General features: G+C 41.7%; 2 protein-coding genes across 9 annotated transcripts in view; both read right to left on the bottom strand.

Moving 5' to 3' along the window:
- The window catches only part of LOC131410962 (aldehyde oxidase-like), a 71668-nt gene extending 66429 nt beyond the window's left edge, over positions 1–5239 (bottom strand). For 2 of the 3 annotated variants that reach the window (XM_058549544.1, XM_058549545.1), the window contains exons 1-2: positions 5117–5238; positions 794–851 (exon numbers count right to left, since the gene is read on the bottom strand). In XM_058549544.1, the coding sequence (XP_058405527.1) occupies positions 794–851; positions 5117–5161 (103 nt within the window). In that variant the 5' untranslated portion in view covers positions 5162–5238. Of the gene's footprint in view, positions 1–793; positions 852–5116 lie in introns of all 3 variants that reach the window. The other variant, XM_058549543.1, reaches the window with a different exon arrangement.
- A 5019-nt stretch (positions 5240–10258) lies between these two features.
- The window catches only part of SGO2 (shugoshin 2), a 44410-nt gene continuing 36078 nt past the window's right edge, over positions 10259–18590 (bottom strand). For all 6 annotated transcript variants that reach the window (XM_058549539.1, XM_058549538.1, XM_058549536.1 and 3 more), the window contains one exon: positions 10259–10601. In XM_058549539.1, the coding sequence (XP_058405522.1) occupies positions 10586–10601 (16 nt within the window). In that variant the 3' untranslated portion in view covers positions 10259–10585. The remainder of the gene's footprint in view (positions 10602–18590) is intronic.

The following is an 18590-nucleotide window of genomic DNA, read 5'->3' as shown; positions in this document are numbered from 1 at the left end:
ACAATGAGAATGAAATAAACTTCTATCTTCTATCTTGTCTAGTGCTATTTGGGATTTTCTGTCACTCACAAGTGAACCAAATCTTAAATATTACACTTTGCCACCATGGATAACCAGGAAATCAGTGTTCACTGTTTTTATGTCCAAAGATCTTGAATGACTTTCAGAAGATAGTTATTGACGCATTTTGAGTTGTGGACTCTTTCGGAATTTCTCTCTCTCCAGGGGAAAAAATGTACACACTCCCATTGTCACATAATTTTGCATATAATTTAGTGGGGTCTACAGACCTCTGGAAGCCCACTGGAGTTCATGCATAGCAGGCTAAGAATCCATTCCTTAGGTGGCTTTTATTTAAAAAGCTTTTCAAAGGTAACATTTTCAGGAGTAATTTATCCATTGTTCTTTTACTTTCTTTTCGGGACATTTCTGTGCTCTCTTTCTCTAATGGGCATGATGATTAGTCTTTGAAGATAGAATGTCAATATGTGACTCGCAATCCTAAAGATGCTTAATTAAGCCCTTTTAACATTTGCTTTAACTCCCATTGCTAGCTTCTCCTTTTTGCACAATAAATTTAGTGCCAAAACACAGATTAGAAAGAACGTTGTTCTTCTGACAGCCACAATTGTGCACTGCCTACACAACTAAGACGTAGGACTTTCTCAAAGAAGAACATAAAAACAAAATTGTCGGGAATCTGATTCAGTGTGGCTCTAAAAAGATATGTGACATCTGCCTTGATGAGGATATGAGAGCTATACACTCACAGGCAAAGCACAAAAAAGGATACGCTTCTTCCTCAGGTATGGTAACAGCATTGTTTCAGGATCAACATTTTTTTCTATCACCTGCACCAGAAGGAAAAGAAGAGTTATACACATAAAGGTGAGGGAGCTAGTGGGATAGTCACATTGGCAGGCTCATCTTAATTTGATGGAAATGTACGTTAATTAACTCTTCTACTCTTATTTTCAAGTTGATTTAATGTTTACGGAACACCTGTGATGTACAAATCACCTCTCTTACGTGTGGAGTCTAAATCGTGAGCCCCTCCACCACTTTGCACTGTCCTGGGTCCTGAGTCATCACTGTTCAATAAGGCAGCAGTTGTTTCCACTAACAGAACACCAGTGACTCCTGCCCAGCTTCTCTTAGCGAGTCTGAAGCACGTGAGGCAAAAGATACCAGCGGAGCAGAGTAGAGAAGAAGGAGGTGGGGGTGGCTGCTCCAACAGAATAGCATCCGAGAAATTGATTTAGTTTTTAAAAAAGACTTGTTTGTTTATCATGTTGAAAGAATTCCAGTTTTCAGAAAGAGATCACACCCAACCGTGGCCCCCAAATCAAAGAAACAAAGGAGAAGATAAAATGTGTACGCCAAGTGATACAAAGGTGTGCAAGCAAGGGCTCACTTCAGAAGCTAGTCTGCATGGGCAGCCTAGCCACACAGCAACAGAACAGCAGTGCCCAAGGGACGGCATGATTGAAATGTCATGATGGGTTAGGTTTTCCAAAGCGACTATGTTTTCTCTTTTTGATTAAAAATTTGGATTTCTAGGGCCGGCTTGGTGACGTAGTGGTTGTGTTCATGTACTCCGCTTCAGTGGCCCAGGGTTTGCAAGTTCAGATCCCGGGCACGGACCTACACATCGCTCCTCAACCCATGCTGTGTTGGCGACCCACATACAAAGTAGAAGAAGATTGGCACAGATGTTAGCTCAGTGACAATCTTTCTCAACCAAAAAGAGGAAGACTGGCAACAAATGTTAGCTCAGGGCCAATCTTCCTTACAAGAAAAAAAAACTGGATTTCTTTTGGATTCTCAGAACCAACAGAAGCTCGATGCTTTGTAATTTCAGAAGTAGAGTTCATCATTCACCATGTTATATGAATTTCCCCCTGGGAAGTAGGTGAGGAGGGGCCATGTGCTTATTCTGGAGATGCCTCCTCACCCTCAATTTTCAGTGGCCACATGCCCCCAAAGCGAGGCATGTGCCAATTACCATGGTCAGATCTGTGCCCTGGAGGAAGAGAGACGTGATTTTGCGGGTGTGTGTGTGTGTGTGTGTGTGTGTACACACACTGTAATACAAGGAAAAATGTGGAATGCCCCCAGGCGTCCCCAACTTAATTGGCCCTGAAATACAACTCTCTCTTTCTCAAACTTACTCCTTCCTTTCTTTTCCCTAACTTGTTTAATAGCCTCACCACCTGCTAGGGCATTGAAGCTTAAAACCCGAGCTATTTACAACTTCTACATTCCTTCAATCCACCACAATCACTGTCACCAAGTCCTGCCATTTACACTTCCAAAATGAGTCTCTACAGCCCCTCACTTCCACTGCCACTCCCTGGAATCCACAGTGGGCACCTCCTGCCTGAACAGTTATAAGGCCGCCTGAGAGGTCTCCTGCCCCATTCTCGGCACCCGCAGTGCCACCCTCCGTTCCACTACCGGAGTGACCTCTAAAATCCGAGTCTGGTCACCTCCTGTGTCTGCTGAAATGCAACACTGGCTCCTGGCTGCCAACTGCCATGCTGGCAATTCCTGAATCACGCAGGATGCTTGTTAAAAAGAATCTCCTGTGGAATCAGGATTTCTGGGAGAGGGAACCAGAAAATGTGCATCTTTAATGGGCACGCTGGGTGGGTCTGAGGTGAATTTATATTCAAGAGTTCCTGGGATACGAGAAGAAAGTCAAATTCCGTGGCATATCCTACAAGGCCTCTTTGATCTACGCCCCGTCCTCTCCTGCCACTCACCCCACGCATCCTGAACTCCCGAAACAGGGGAGAACTGGCTGCTCCCAGCTCTGCACGGACTTCTACCCTTCACCACGTCTGCATGCGGGATTCCTTCTGTCCAGAAAGCCCTCCTCGCCTCTCTACTTGGCGGAATTCTGTAGGTCATTCAAAGCCCTGCTCAAATGTTCTCTCCTGTGGGGAGTGTGTCATCTAACACCCCTTCCCACTCTCTGTTCCAAGTAACCATCCTCCCCTGTCCCCCATGGCCAATGTCCACCTTTCCTAGAACTTTTACCCCCATCACAATTATCTGTGTATGTATAAGCTTCCCTTGATCTGAGCGCAACCACCTTCTGCTATTCTTCTTTGTGTTAAACTCAGAGCTAGGTGCTGGGGATATATCAGAGAGACATAACAAATGTTAATTAATTTAAATGAATAACTTGAACACGATATGTACAATTTCCTATGAGAACACTAAGGAAGGAGAAATGACTTCTCACAGACTGTGACATCTGAACAGAAGAAAGAAAAACAGAAAAGTTCCAATAATGGTGGCAGAAATTGTTAGCTGTCTAGCCCAACATGCATTCTCCCTTTCTTTCTTCCTGCTGCCTGGAATAGGGATGAAATGGCTAGAATTCCAGCAGCCATTTTAGATCACAAGGCAACACATAAATGGCAGCAGAGGAAAGAGAAGAAACCTGGGTCCCAGACGACACCATGAAGTTTCTGGACCAGCCCCACAACATCTACCCCCAGAAATCCTTTACGTAAAAGTAAAACCGACTTGTATCTTGTTTGAACCACTCTTAGGCTTGAGTTTGTGCCACTCACAGCTGAAACTAATCTTAATTATTGCATAGGATGGTGATGGTGAATCCACAGAAGCTCCATTTTCGTGGAGAAACAGGATGTGGGTAGCCTGGATAGGAAAGAATAGCATTTTAGGCTTGAGAGATATTTGTATATCTTTGGAAGGAATTCATGGAAGAAGCAGGCCTTGTTTGTTTGGGTGTTTGTTCCAGCAGATGTCTCAAGAGACGGGAGTCTGGCTCAAAGTGCCGCTGGCTTGAACTGTGTGTATTTTTCATATTTGGTGGATGGCATCTTTGGAGGAAGGAAGTGGGAGCAGGGACCCAGGAGCGTCCTGTCCTGGCAGGTCCTGGGGAGAACCAGGGGGGTCAGGACTAACATGGGGGCTGGGGGCGGGCAGGGACTGAGGAACAGAGCTGTCACTGACTCGGGTTTGGAGGGACCACGCCAGTTCTCGGGTCAGGGTCGGCGCACGTTCCCGTCTCAGGGGCCTTGGATGTGGCAAGGGCCGAGTCCGCCCCCGGCGTCTCCACCAGCCCTTTGGGAGACTTCGGGTTCACACTGCACGGGGTTGAGAGATCACTTTCCTCTGTGCGGGGTGGGGCTCGTGCCTGAGGGGGCCTTGCCAGCTCCCAGACAGAGGCAGAAAGAGGAGGAGAAAGGAGATTGGGGGCAGGGGGCTGACGGAATGGAAACTAAGGGAGGGAGAGAGGAGTGTGTGAAGGGACGAGGCTGGGGGGACGCGGGAAGAAGGAGGTGTGTGTCGTGGGGCCCGGTCAGTAGAAGAACAATAACCCACAGCAGCCTGAGAGCAGAGGAGGCCGCCAACAACCAACGAGGACACTGCTGCCGAGCTTCGGGCTGCCTTAACATTCATTTTAGGGGTGGGCCCCACGGCGCCGGGGTTAAGTGCCCACTCTCTGCCGCTGCCGGCCCTGGCCCGGATCCTGGGCACACAGATGTACCGCTTATCAGGCCATGCTGTGGCGGAGTCCCATATAAAAGTGGAGGCAGATGGGCACGGATGTTAGCCCAGGGCCAGTCTTCCTCAGCAAACAAAAAAGGAGGACTGGTATGGATGTTAGCTCAGGGCTGACCTCCTCACAAAAAAAGAAAATTCATTTTCATTGTTGCTTCTTCCTGCCTAAGCCACCTCCACCCCCTCCACTTTTCTCTGAGTCATTACAGTCAACCCCGAAGCCCAGAAATTTCCTCTCAGTTCTCTAAACCAAAACCCCGAGAAACACTAGGCAATGGACAGCTCTTTCCAGGTTCCTTCCTCACATCAAGACCCTCCGTTTTCTGAGCACATAATGCTCCACGACCGCTCTTTGACCCCTTGACACTTCTGGGCAGGTCCTGGCTCCACCACGAAGCAGAGCGTCTCCCAGTGCAGGTGTCAACAATCACCCCCGCACGCCGAGCGCTGACGGGACGCCAGGCTCCCCGGTAACCAGCCTCCAGGGCGCCCAGTCCTCACCCCAGGTCCAGGGGAGAAGGCGCTCTTATTCGCCCCCTTGTGCAGAGGGGGACACGGGGACACGGGGCCTCACCTGGCGGCCGTTCACGCAGAAGCGCAGCTCGGCCGCCCCGGCCATGGCGCCGGGCGCGGGCTCGCTCCGGGGAGGGCAGCTGGACGCGGGGACGCGGGCGGGCGAGTGAGCGCGGCCGCCGGAGCCTGCAGCGCCCCAGCCCGGCGCGCAGAGTCCGCAGCGCGAGCTCGGGGCCCGGAAGGCGTCGCCGGGAACGGCCCTCCCCGGACGTGAGGCGTCACCGGCGCCGGCCTGCGCGGCCGCTGGCGGCACCCGCGGCTCCCCCGGGCCGGGGCGGCGGCCGCGACCTTGGTGCACAGGCTCAGCGGCTCTGCAGCCGGATCTGAAGTCCGGGAAGAGGAGGGCTCGGGGCCCCCTCCCCCCGCGCCTGCTGCAGTCTGGACCCTTAGTAGCTGATACCCCAGCACCGTGACCCCAACTTTGCGGGAGAGGAGCTCAGGACAAGGAATGGTTTACAACTTGAGCTCGCAACTTGACCTTTAGAGATAACTAGTCCAGTTTATGTTTAAAATCAAGAGCCACCTTGATATAAACTGAGTTTTAAAAAAAGGTGTTATCATTATTCACAGTTTATTCAGTAAATAACCACGAAGTTTATCTGATAAGTATCAATGGAGATGTAAAACATCAGGAAAAACTTTTTAAAAATAATATTTGGAAAATACTGAAAAGCATGAAAATAAAAATCTCGTGTGTCCACAACTTGGAATGTACCACTGTTAACTTTCTGGGTCTATCTGTACGTTTTTGAAACCTGCCCTTAATGCCTTTCAAAAACTCAAATGGGATCAAACTCTTTTCCAGACTTCTTTTCACTGAGCATACCTAGAATATTTTCCTGTGTCATTTCATTTCTGTAAACACGATTTTTATTGTGAAAATTTCCAAAATTTGTAGAGTACAAAGAGTACAACTAGCATTCCTGTACACCTCACTCGCTAAGCTGTAAAACTGGTCAACATTTTACCATACTCCAGTATTTTTTCTGGAGTATTTTAAAGCCAATCTCAGATATATCATTTTAGCCCTAAATACTTCAGTATACATTTAAAAAAAAATTTTTTTTACTAAGCCAAAATGCCATTATCAAATCCAACAAAATGCATATTTTTTTAATAGCCTCAAATTTCCCAGTGTCTTAAAAAACGTCTTTTTACACTTGATTTCTACTCCATGTACTATTTGCTTATTGTCTCTTCAGTCTCTTTTAATCTAGAACAGTCTCCTCACCCACTCTCCGTTTTGAATGTATTAGCATGGTGAAGAAGAATCGAGGTGGGTTGTCCTGTAGAATGAATGCATGTTGAGGATGGCTGGAGGCTTCTCCCTGGTGTTCTTTGTTCTTCCATCCGTCTTCTTGCCTGTACACTGCATATAGATCTGAAGCCTTGATTCATTTTTGGGGGGGAGAGTAGGAATGCTTCACAGGTGGTGCCTACATTTGACACTGCAGCACGTCAGGAGGCAGATGGTGTCTGCTGTCCCATTCTCAGCGATGCTAACTAAGACTGATCACCGGGGTCAGTGGTTCTCTCTTCATAAGGAATTTCTCCGTGAACATCGCACCTCACGCTTTCACCATCTATTGCTGACCATTGCCTGAAGCATTTATTTTATTAGCGGGTTGCAAAGAGTAATTTCTTTAATTCTAACATTCCTCGGCATTCATCAGCTGAGATTCTTTTGAATTGAAAAATGATCACTATTCACTGTAGCTGTTGACTGTGCACAAGTTAAATTTATACAAAAAGGCAAGATAAACTTTTATTACTTTCCCTTATACATTTTTAAAGGATTGAGTTAGTGTCCTAGCAACTTCCAGTGGTATCCAACATGCTTTGCTTTGTTTCTCCTCTTTTTTGAGTATCATGAAATTAGGACTTTGTATAGTTAATGTTTTAACCAACTGCAGTCATCATTCTTATTGATGTTCAGTTTGTCCCATCTCAGGCCAATGGAAGCACCTTCCAATGGGAACCTGTGTCTTTTTGATGTGGTCGCCATGAGGTTTTGACAATATCCTTCCTTTCTGGCATAAGACATCCCAGGCTCCCCTAGTCTATGTCCTGTCCCAACTCGGAATCAGCCATTGCTCCCAAGAGCCCCGCTTCCTCTGAATGGGAAATAGTATTTAGAAAATTGGACACAGCTGGAAAATACATAATTTTAAAAAGAGCAGTGCAAAAAGCATCAATTCACACTAACATTTCTAATTAAAATTTATGATTGCAGACTTTTTTTAACCCTCTTGGATTTTATAATTGTATCTCTTTTCTCTTATGCCAAAAATCTTGCTTCTAAAACCTTAACATAATTGCTTTAATCTGTCCTTAGATCTATTTCAAAAAAGTCACATCGATATTATGGCAGCAATAAGACTAGTGAATGAAAGTTTAAGATTTTTTACAGTTCTTTTTCTCCTTAGAGCACACCCTCATAAAGATACAAATTCAAAGACTTTTTCTAAGGTCAAGTATCTCTGTTCATTACCAGGTTGATAGCTATTTTCATCCATTTCAGCTGGCTCTCAAGTTAGCTGTGCCCTATTGATGGTTTCTCACATGGTTCCTTTCTTTTCTTTTCTTTTTTGCTAGTACGAACCATGCCATAATGAAATTTTTGTATTTTTTCAAGAGAATTTTTGGTATAGTTTCCTAAAAGTGGGATTGCTGGGTTGAATGATTTTATATGCATATGTAATTTTGCTGGATATTGTCAAAATCTTTTCTATAAAGGTTGTATCATATTGCATTTCCTCTAGCAATGTACAGGAACCAGCTGGGGTTAAAAAAGGAAGAGGCTGGGATTATTAGAACCTGGAAGCTTGGAGGAGACCTCTGCAGGGAGGGCACCACTCAGCTGCTGTTAATACCTCAGGCGCTAGGAAAGGGGCTTCCCAGAGCTGGAACTCAGAACTCAAAGGACAGCGTGTGGCCAGGATGGTGCTGCCACCTCAGGAGCCTGAAGGAGGCTCCCTGAGGAGCTAGGCCTGAGGCCTGGGAGGCGACACAGCCCAAGCAGTGCTGGTACCTCCCAGGGGGCATAATGAGGCTGGTTCTAGGAGTGCTAACCACCTGGTGACTGGAACCAGCTGCTGCTGCTTGGAAAGCAACACTGCTGAGCTGACGGGGACAGGAAAGCAAGCAAACAGGAAGGAGCAAGTTCCTTTTCCCTCATTCTGGTTTTCCATCTCCTTCTATCGCCCCCTAGTGACAGAAGCTAAAAGAGAGTCAGCCAGCAAAGCAGCAATGTGATTTCTCGAGTTCCAGCATCACACAGCAAGGTATAGAGAGGTGGGCTTAGAGCTGATAGACGACAGCTAGCACACATTAGAAAGTGGGTTTAGTCCATGGAAACAGGAGTGTTTCAGTGTCAGCAAATTAAAGAACATAGTTCATCAAATTAATATATATAAGGACAATAATCATGTACCATTTCTATGCTAATGATTAAGCCATTGTGTGTCAGCTTCAAATCCACACTTCTCTGTGGTAAAAAGAGGTAAAGATGGCTTAGTTTTCAGGAGATATATGTGCAAAATAGTACAAACAATAACAGTTAATTAACATACAGAAATCAATAATCTTCATATACACAAACAATAATCAATTAGAAGAGAGAATCAAAGAGAAGATCACACTTATATTACCAAGAAAAAAGGTGAAATACCCATGCATAAATTTAACAAGAAATCTGTAAAACCTCTGTGAGGGAAACTTTGAAACTTTCCTAAACTCTCAATAATTTAAAGAGTATGGTAGTGGGGAATAAAAAGACACAGACTAGTAGAAGAGAAGAGAAAATGGAGAAATAAATTTAAGTGCACACGGAAATACAACATTAAAAAACGGTGGCATTTCAAATCAATAATAGAAAACATGAATTTTTAAATTAATGGGGCATCATTGGGAAAAAGGTCAAAATTACATTCATACTTCATCCCACACAATAGAACAAAATCCACATGAATCAGAAATTTAAATGTCAAAACAAAATGAAATCATGGATAAATGTCTTGATAATCTGGAAATGGGAAAATTGTTTCTTAATGTGATGAAATTGTTAAAAAAAATGGTTGATAAATTTGACTAAATAAAATGGTTGATAAATTTGACTACATAAAATGAAAAATAATTTGCGTGGGAAGGGAAAAAAGAAAAGACAAATCTCATAGAAAGGAGAAAAAACAAATAAGCAATAGGGGGCTGACCCCGTGGCTTAGTGGTTAAGTGTGCGTGCCCCGCTACTGGCGGCCCAGGTTCGGATCCCAGGCGCACACCGACGCACTGCTTCTCTGGCCATGCTGAGGCCGCGTCCCACATACAGCAACTAGAATGATGTGCAACTATGACATACAACTATCTATTGGGGTTTTGGGGAGAAAAAGGGAAAAAAATGGAGGAGGATTGGCAATAGATGTTAGCTCAGGGCCGGTCTTCCTCAGCCAAAAGAGGAGGATTGGCATGGATGTTAGCTCAAGGCTGATCTTCCTCACAAAAAAAAAAAAAAAAAAAATAAGCAATAGGAAGCCCACAGGCTGACAGTAACAGGAGTGCAGGAAAGGGAGCAGAGGCTGTCAGGGCGCCAAGCTCCCAGCCACTGTGCACGTGTGCCTGTAACAAAGCCTCTGGCCTCCATTCCACCCAGGCTGCTGGTCCTATGAGTAAGTTCTGCAGGACTCTCTACTCCTACAGCAGTTTCTCCAAGTCTGCTCCTAGGATAATCTGCCCCAAATTATCTGAAATGTTTGTTAAAAATGCAGATTGCTGGGCCCACCCTATTAGTTCTCAGATATTGTCTAAGAAAGCTTTCCCATTTAGGCAGAATTTGTCTAGTCATTTGAATACAGTGAGCTATGTTCATTGATCTCAGATATGAATAGGATTTATTACTCTTCATGACTGGAATAGTAGATGATCTTTAAAATCAAGTTAAAAAACAAATTAAAGAGAGCCTGAAAGGTTAAGCCCCTCAGCTGAGGCAGCAGATTACACGTAATTCTGCAAGTAGAGGAAGGAAGGGTGAGAGAAAACTGGCTGGGGCAGGAGGTACTTTTAAAATCTCTGAGATGTTCACATACACTGCAGGTTTAAAAACAAACCAAAACAAGATAGCTTGGTATACAATGAGAAAACCAATACGAAAGTATTTATAATACATTTTATTTGGTTAAAAGGCTAACAGTTATTGTTTAGTTAGGAGCTGTCAGGTTAAAAGAAACTTAAATGAGAGGAAGATAAGTTACAGGATGACCAAAATGACTTTAAAAGTTTAATATTACAGAACAGCTATTTTATGCACATATATCTAAACATAAGAATGGATAATCAACACTCTATGAAAAGTCAGAAAATGAAAAAAACCCTAAAACTTTTCAACATGCATTTCATCTTCTTGATCCTAGTTATATCTCTGTTTCGACAGGTTAGGATTTGAGAATTCAGAAAAAGCAGAAGCCATAAATTCACCTTATCTTCTCATCTTCCTGCAAAGTCAAAAATAAGAGAAGATTAACAATAATAACAACCCAAAACTAATGCTTTTGCTGTGAGGCATGGAGTAGAAAATTGCTGCCTCATATCAGTAGAAAGCAGTTTCCTCAAACCACAAGCTTTGCCATATATTTGAAATACTCTATGGTAGTGGGAATTATCAATAAGGTTTAAGAAAAATTAACTAACAGATTTTATACATTACGTGTTTACTACATATTTCTTTTCTATCATGAACCTTAGCACACATATAAGAATATATGAAAATGCACAATTTAAAAGCAACCAAATAAATGCTGATGCACCTACCACCCAGGTAAAGGCATAAAATATTGCCACACCTCAGCAGCCTCCAGTGTCCCCCTTTCTGACCACACTCTCTCGTCCCCCAAGAAGTAACACCATCCTGAAGTGTGTTCACCACTCCCTTGCTTTTCCTTAGGGTTTCTACCATCGGTGTATTACACCCCTAAAGAGGACAGCGCCTGTTCTCAACTAGGTCCGACCTCTGTGTCACTGGAAGCATTCTGCAGGTGCTTCTCTGTAACTCACGTTTTCACTCATCACCTTTACTCATTTTCAAGCCTCTGCTTTATTGAACATTAAAGATACTTATTTGATATTCTGTGTCTGATTCCACTATCAGCTGCTTCTGCAGGCCTCTTGTCCCCTTGTGTGTGCAGTGCTTTTCCTTACTGTGAGCTAGCTGTTGACTTCCTTTGGAACTTTGTGGAAAATATGTTGAGGACTGAGATGAAGGAAGTCTCCTCTAGAACATATTTGCATTTCCTTCTAACAGACAATATGGGGTGCTACAAGGACTCATGGACTAATATAAATTAATATCATTAATACCACAGACTAATACTAAACCCTCAGCTTGATGTTTTTTGTGACTTCCACATATTGTGAGTTCAGGTGCAGTGCATGAGGGATTGATTTTGGTCATGAATTCTCAGAAGATTTTTTTTTCCTCCTCAATTCAGAATCACAGTTATCTCCTGGGGCTGAAAAATCTGGTGGGAAGGTTATTTTTAGTTTGCTCTTCTACTGAAAGTGTAGCCCAACTTTATTCAACAAGGTTTACTATTAGACTCTTCGATTTAGCTAAACCCTAGGCTCTGCCTTCTGTCACCAGCCCCATATGGCTGTGGATCAATGCTTAGATTCACCCAGATAAACAAACGCCTTTAGGCAAACAGCCAGTTTCAGGCTCCATCTAACTCTCTGGCTTCCTGCGTTCATACAGTCTCTGATCTGAGCTTTCTTACTTCTCCACCAGCTAATAGATGTAGTCAAGGTTTGTTTTTTTAAATATTTCACCCGGTAATTTTATTTTATTTTTCCAGGAAGAGGGTTGATCCATGCACCTAGTATTTCATGTTGCAAGAAGCGGAGTTGTAGGTATTCTTTACATTATTTATGGTTTTTGGATGAGATAGATACACATGATGCCAATTTAAAATGTATAAATGGTTAGACAGTGAGTAGGTCTCTTACTCTTCTCTGCACCCCTCTCCAGAGCCAATATGATACCATTGCCTTGGGTAATTAGATAGAATTTATTTAACTCTTTCAAAAGAGCTACCTATTCTAAACTAAATATAGCAACACGCTGTAATAAAATAGTACTCTATTTTAGTTTAGATCTACTGGGCATGCAGATTATTTGGTGAACAGTTTAGTTGGTAAATTTTTAAAAAGAAAAATCACAATGTACATTCAGTATAAATACTAAGAGTGATGACAACACAGCTGCCATTTTTTCCCTTTTGTCTTTCTGGATTGGGAATGGCACGCGGCAGATATATCACAGCTTCTGACAGGCCCCAAGGAGAGGAAACTGCTACTTCAGAGTGATCGTCATAGGCACTGAGGACAGGAGTGGCAGGAGTTATCAGGAAGGTAGTACAAATATATTTTTTAAAGTCTTTATCTCAAGTTCTAAAGCACTGAACATTGCAAACGGGGACACTGTTAATAGTAAAAGTCCTAATCCATAATGAATATATAGTAATTATGATATTTATGTACCAAATAGCAGAGTAACTACATTTATGAAGCAAAAATAGGAGGTGCATGGAGACAGATAGGAACCCAATAATAGGAGCTTTTAATATACTACTCTCAGTATAAGACAAAGTAGACAAAAAATAGGCAGGAGATAGAAGATCTGAACAACATCATCAACAGTGTAAATCTTACGAGTATATATGGAACTCTACATTCTGATAATAGAGAATACATAATTCTTCTTAAGTGCTCACAGCACAGTTACAAAAGCTGATCATATATTAGGTCATAAAGAAACCACCACTAACTTCCATAAAGTAAAACTAGTACAAAAAGCAATCTCTGACCACAATGCAATAAAACTAGAATTTACAAACAAAAACAAAAAACAGAAAGGTCCATCTACCTGGAAATTGAAAAATCTCTTATTACATAACTCCTGAGTAAAAGGAGAAATTAAAAAATAATGACAATAAAAACATTACATATCAGAATCTATGGGATGCAACCAAAGCATTGCTCACAGGAAAATTAACTGCAGTAAACAATTTTATTCACATAAGTGAAAGAATAAAATAATAAATTGAATTCCCAACTCTAAAAACTAGAAGAACTACATTGTACATCAAAAGAAATCACAAAGTAGGAAATAAACACAAAGTAAGAATTAATGAAATAGAGAACATAAAAATAGATCTAATAATAAATCAAAGTCCTAATTTTTGAAAAAGTTAAGCAAATAGACAAACCATTACCTTCCTTGATCAAGAAAAAAAAGAATGAGAAAAAGCACAACTTAAAAAAAATAAATGACAATGAAGAAGTAATGATTGAAAGAAAAGATATCTAAAATTCATTCATATGTCCAATTTCTAAGAGGTACTTTTAGAGACTTATGCAAATAAATTTGAAAGGCTTGATGAAATAGATAATTTCCTATGGAAATGCAAACAACCAAAACTAACCCTATTAGAGTGAGAATACTTAAAGAGACCAATAGTCACAAGAGAAACAAAGTTAGTAAGGAACTACTCCCCAAAAAGAGCACCTGGTCCAGATGGTTTCAGAGGGGAATACTACCAAACCTTCACAGACCAGATAGTCCCAACATTCTATAAACTATTTCACAGCATTGTAAAGAAAGGAGAACTTCTTGATTCTCTTAATGAAGCAAGTATAATACTGATATCTAAGCAAGAGACAGACAGTTCAAACAAGGAAAACTATAGACTCATATCAGTTATGAGTATTCAAACAAAGGTTCTAAACAAAATATTTTAGTAAAGAAATCCAACACCATATTATGAAAAACATACACCATAACCAAATAAGATTTATTTGAGGAATGCAAGGTCGGTTCAATATTAGAAAACCTATCACCATACACCATGTTAATATGTGTAAGGGAGTAAAGCATATTATTTTTTCATAGATGCTGAAAAAACCTTTGATAAAATTCAACACTCATTCATAATAAAAACACTCAATAGACACTGAGGGACACTTTCTTAATATGATAAATTATATACACATATCTCAATCCTAAAGCCAGTATCTTGTTTAATGGGGAGGCAATAGACGTATTTCCACTGAAATCAGGAACAAGGCAAGAATGCCCACTATTCCTGGTACTATTTAACACTGCACTTGAGGTATTAGGCAATGCAATTACAAAAGGGAAATCAATAAGAGACATGAATGGGTAAAGAAGTAAAACTATCTCTATTTTCAGATGATATCACAGTACACCTGGAAAACTCCAGAGAAAAATGAGATAGAGAATAAAAGAATTCAATTAAGTAGCAAGTTATAAACTTACACAAAATTCAACAGCTGTCATTCTCACAAACAATAAACACTAGATATGATTTACAAGTCCAATTTACATATCCATTTACAACAGCAACAAAGACTAATTCAAACAAATAAATTTAACAGGAAATATGTAAAACCTATGAGGAAAATTTTTAAAACACTTCTAAAAGATACAAAAGAAGACTTAAATAAATAGAAAGATATCTCCTGTTCTTGCATAGCACAACTCAATACAAAGATGTTAGCTCTCCTTAATTAACATATAAACTCAATCAATCCCAATAAAAATACGGAAAAGCCAGAGTACTAATTTTCAGGTCACAGCAATTTCGCCGCCCAGGTGACATTTTGCAACATTTAGAGACATTTTTGATTGTTATAAATGGACAGATGCTACTGACATCTAGTGGGTGGATGCCAGGGATACTGGTACATATCCTACAATGCACAGTACAGCCTCTCACAACAAAGAAATATGTAGCCGAAAATTTCAATAGTGCCAAGAAGGAAAAATCCTGATCTAGACAAGTCAATACTAAAGTTCATATGGAAAAACAAACATGTAAGAACATCAAGGAAAACGTGGAAAAACTATAAGAGAGTATCAGCCCTACCAGACATTAAAACATACTATAAAGCCTCAATACTAGACAAGCAGATGACAGCAATAGAATAAAAAGTCCAGCATTAGACCCTCTAAAAGTAAATGTAGAAATTTAGAATATGACATGGTCGACATCTCAAATCGTTGGGATAAAGATGCATCTTTAAATAAAAAATAGCACTGAGACAGCTATAATAAAAAGACTACCTAAGAAGCTATAATAAAAAGACTACCTAAGAAGCCATTTGAAAAAAAAGATAAAATTAGATCCACATCTAACATCACACATTGGAAAATACTTTAGGCCAGTGCCTCAGCCCCAGCAGAAGCTGCCTGCTGGCGCCATGGCCCCAGCAGCTCCAGTGTGCCTGCACCACAGCGCCAGCGGCTAAAGCTCCCTGGTACCCCGGACGCAGCTGCTCCGACTCCCCGGTGCCCCAACACCAGCTGCTCCGGCTCAATCTAACCCCAGCCTCAGCTGCATTGGCTCGACCGTGCCCCGGCCCCAGCTCCTTCGGCTCAAATGTGACCCGGTACTAGCTGCTTTGGCTTGGCAGCACTCACACTCCAGCTACTTCGGCACCAGCTACTTTGGCCCATACGCGATCCAGCTCCAGCTTCTTCCACCCAGCTGCACTCCAGCTCCAGCTCCAGCTTCTTCACCCCAGCCGTGCTCCAGCTGCTTTGAGACAGCAGCACTCCAGCTCCAGCTCTTACCGCTCTCCACCTCAGGCTGCCTCACCACAGCTGCGCACCAGCTCTAGCTCGTCCTGCGCTCCAGCTCCAGCTGCTTCTGCTCACCTGTGCTGAGCCTAAGGCAAACTCCAGCCCCGCTTCTTTTGCCCAGCCACGCCCGAGTTCCAGCTGCATTGGCCTGGCCACCCTGCAGCCCCAGCTCTTGCTGGGCTCCTGCTCTAGCTGTTCCTGCACTCCAGCCGAGCAGTCTCAACTCAGCCGTGCTCCAGCTCAGCCGCACTTCAGCTCAATGATTCTTCAGCGCAGCTGCAGGTCAACCAGAGCACCTGCAGATCGACGCAAACTCAGAATACACAGCTATTGACGCCCACCCAGTGGTGGCAGGAGGAAACTGCGACCAGATATTTCCAGTAAGAGGAAAAATAAACCAACACCGTCAGGGACGTACTACACAAAAATATATTAAATCTCCAGATGAGAAGGAAAATGACAAGCACCCAGAAATCAACCCTGAAATCCTGGAAATGTATAAGCTTAATGACAGAGAATCCAAAATAACTATCATAAAAAAGCTTAATGAAATAGAAGAAAATACAGATAGACAATTCAATGAAATCAAGAATTTCTTCACAAAAGAGATTGAAACTATAAAGAAAAACCTATCAGAAATCTTGGAGATAAAAAACTCAATGGAGGAGATAAAGACAAATCTGGAAGCCTTAAGGATCAGAGCTGACAAGATGGAAGAAAGAATTAGCAATATTGAGGATAGCAATGCACAAATGCTCCAGATGGTCGAGGAAAGAGAACAAAGACTAAGAAGAAATGAAGAAACTCTCCAAGAAATATCCGACTCAATTAGGAAATTTGGATTATAGGTATTCCAGAGGGAGAAGAGAGGGAAAAACGAGCAGAGAACTTGTTCAAAGAAATAATAGCTGAGAACCTCCCAAACCTGGGGAAGGAGCTGGAAATACCAGTGAATTAAATCAATAGATCTCCTAAATATATCAGCATGAAAAGACCCTCTCCAAAAGGAATATAGTAGTAAAGCTGGCAAAAGTCAATGGCAACGAAAAAATATTAAGGGCAGCTAGACAAAAAAAAATAAAAGAATTCCTATCAGGCTCTCAGCAGATTTCTCGACAAAAGCTTTACACGCTAGGAGATAGTGGAACGATATATTCGAAATTCTGAAAGATGAAAACATTCAGGCAAGAATACCCTATCCAGTGAAAAAAATCCCTCAGATATGATGGAGAAATAATAACAATACCTGGTAGACAAAAGCTAAGGGAATTCACTGCCACTAGACCCCCACTATAAGAATTGCTCAAGAAGGTCCACATGCCTGAGAAAAAAAACAGAAACGGGATACAAAGCTTTGAACATGGAGAAAAACAGGCAGACAAAACCAGAAAACTGCTGCTCTCTATGAGACTAGCTTAGCCAACACTTAATTATAAAGCCATAGATCAAGGGAAGGAAAATACCAAAAATAAATATAATCTGATCACTTTAAACACACTCACAACACGACATGGAATAATTTGTGACCACAATACCTTAGAAGGGGAAGAGGAAGGAATTGAATCGACTTAGTCTAAGGAAATAAGAGGCTATCAGAAAATGGACTATCACATCCATGAGATTTTTTATATAAACCTGATTGTAACCCCTAATCAAATAATCAGAACTGAGTCACACATGATAAATAAAGAGAAAGCTAAGAGAATCACCATACAGAAATACCAAACTGAATTGGTAGGCCGAAACACACGGGACGAGAAACAAAAGAAATGCAAAAGAACTGGAAAATGAGGGATAAAATAGCAACATTAAACCCTCATATATCAATAATTACCCTAAATGTAAATGGACTGAATTCTCCAATCAAAAGACACAGAGTGGTGGGATGGATTACAAAACAAGACCCAACATGTGTTTCCTGCTGCCTCCAAGAAACACATCTCAGCTCTAAACACAAACACAGGATCAGAGGGAAAGGATGGAAGACAATACTGCAAGCTAATGCCAAACAAAAGAAAGCAGGTGTTGCCATACTTATATCAGACAAAGTTGACTTTAAGATAAAACAGATAATGAGAGACAAAGACGGACAATATATAATGATAAAATGGACACTCCATCCAGAAGACATATCAGTGATAAATATATAGGCACCAAACACAGCAGCACCAAAGTACATAAGGGAACTATTAACAAACCTAAAAGGAGCTATTAACAACAACACAATAATAGTAGGGGATCTTAACACCCCACTTACATCAATGGATACATCACCCAGAAAGAAAGCCAATAAGGAAATAGTGGACTTAAACAAAACACTCAACAAGACGGATTTAATAGATATATATACAGCCCTCCATCCAAACATAGCAGATTACACATTTTTCTCAAGCGTGCATGGAACATTCTCAAGAATAGACCATATGTTGGGAATCAAGGCATGCCACTATAAATTTAATAAGATTTAAATCAAGACAAGCATTTTTTCCGACCATAATGCCATGAAGCTAGAAACCAACTACAAGAAAAAAATCAGGAAAGTGACAAAGATGTGGAGACTGAACAACATGCTACTGAAGAACCAATGGATCACTGATGAAATTGAAGGAGAAATCAAAACATGTCTGGAGACAAATGAAAATGAAAATACACTGTACCAACTCATATGAGATGCAGCAAAGGCGGTCCTGAGAGAGAAACTCATAGCAATACAGGCCCACCTTAACAAACAAGAAAAAGCCCAAATAAGCAACCTCAATATATAGGCACCAAACAGAATTAGGAAAAGAAAAACAAACAAAGCCCAAAGTCAGCAGAAGGAGGG

This window comes from Diceros bicornis, chromosome 10 (genome assembly GCF_020826845.1).
Source record: "Diceros bicornis minor isolate mBicDic1 chromosome 10, mDicBic1.mat.cur, whole genome shotgun sequence".
Taxonomy (NCBI): Eukaryota; Metazoa; Chordata; class Mammalia; order Perissodactyla; family Rhinocerotidae; genus Diceros; species Diceros bicornis.
This window is presented reverse-complemented; position numbering and strand designations above follow the sequence as displayed.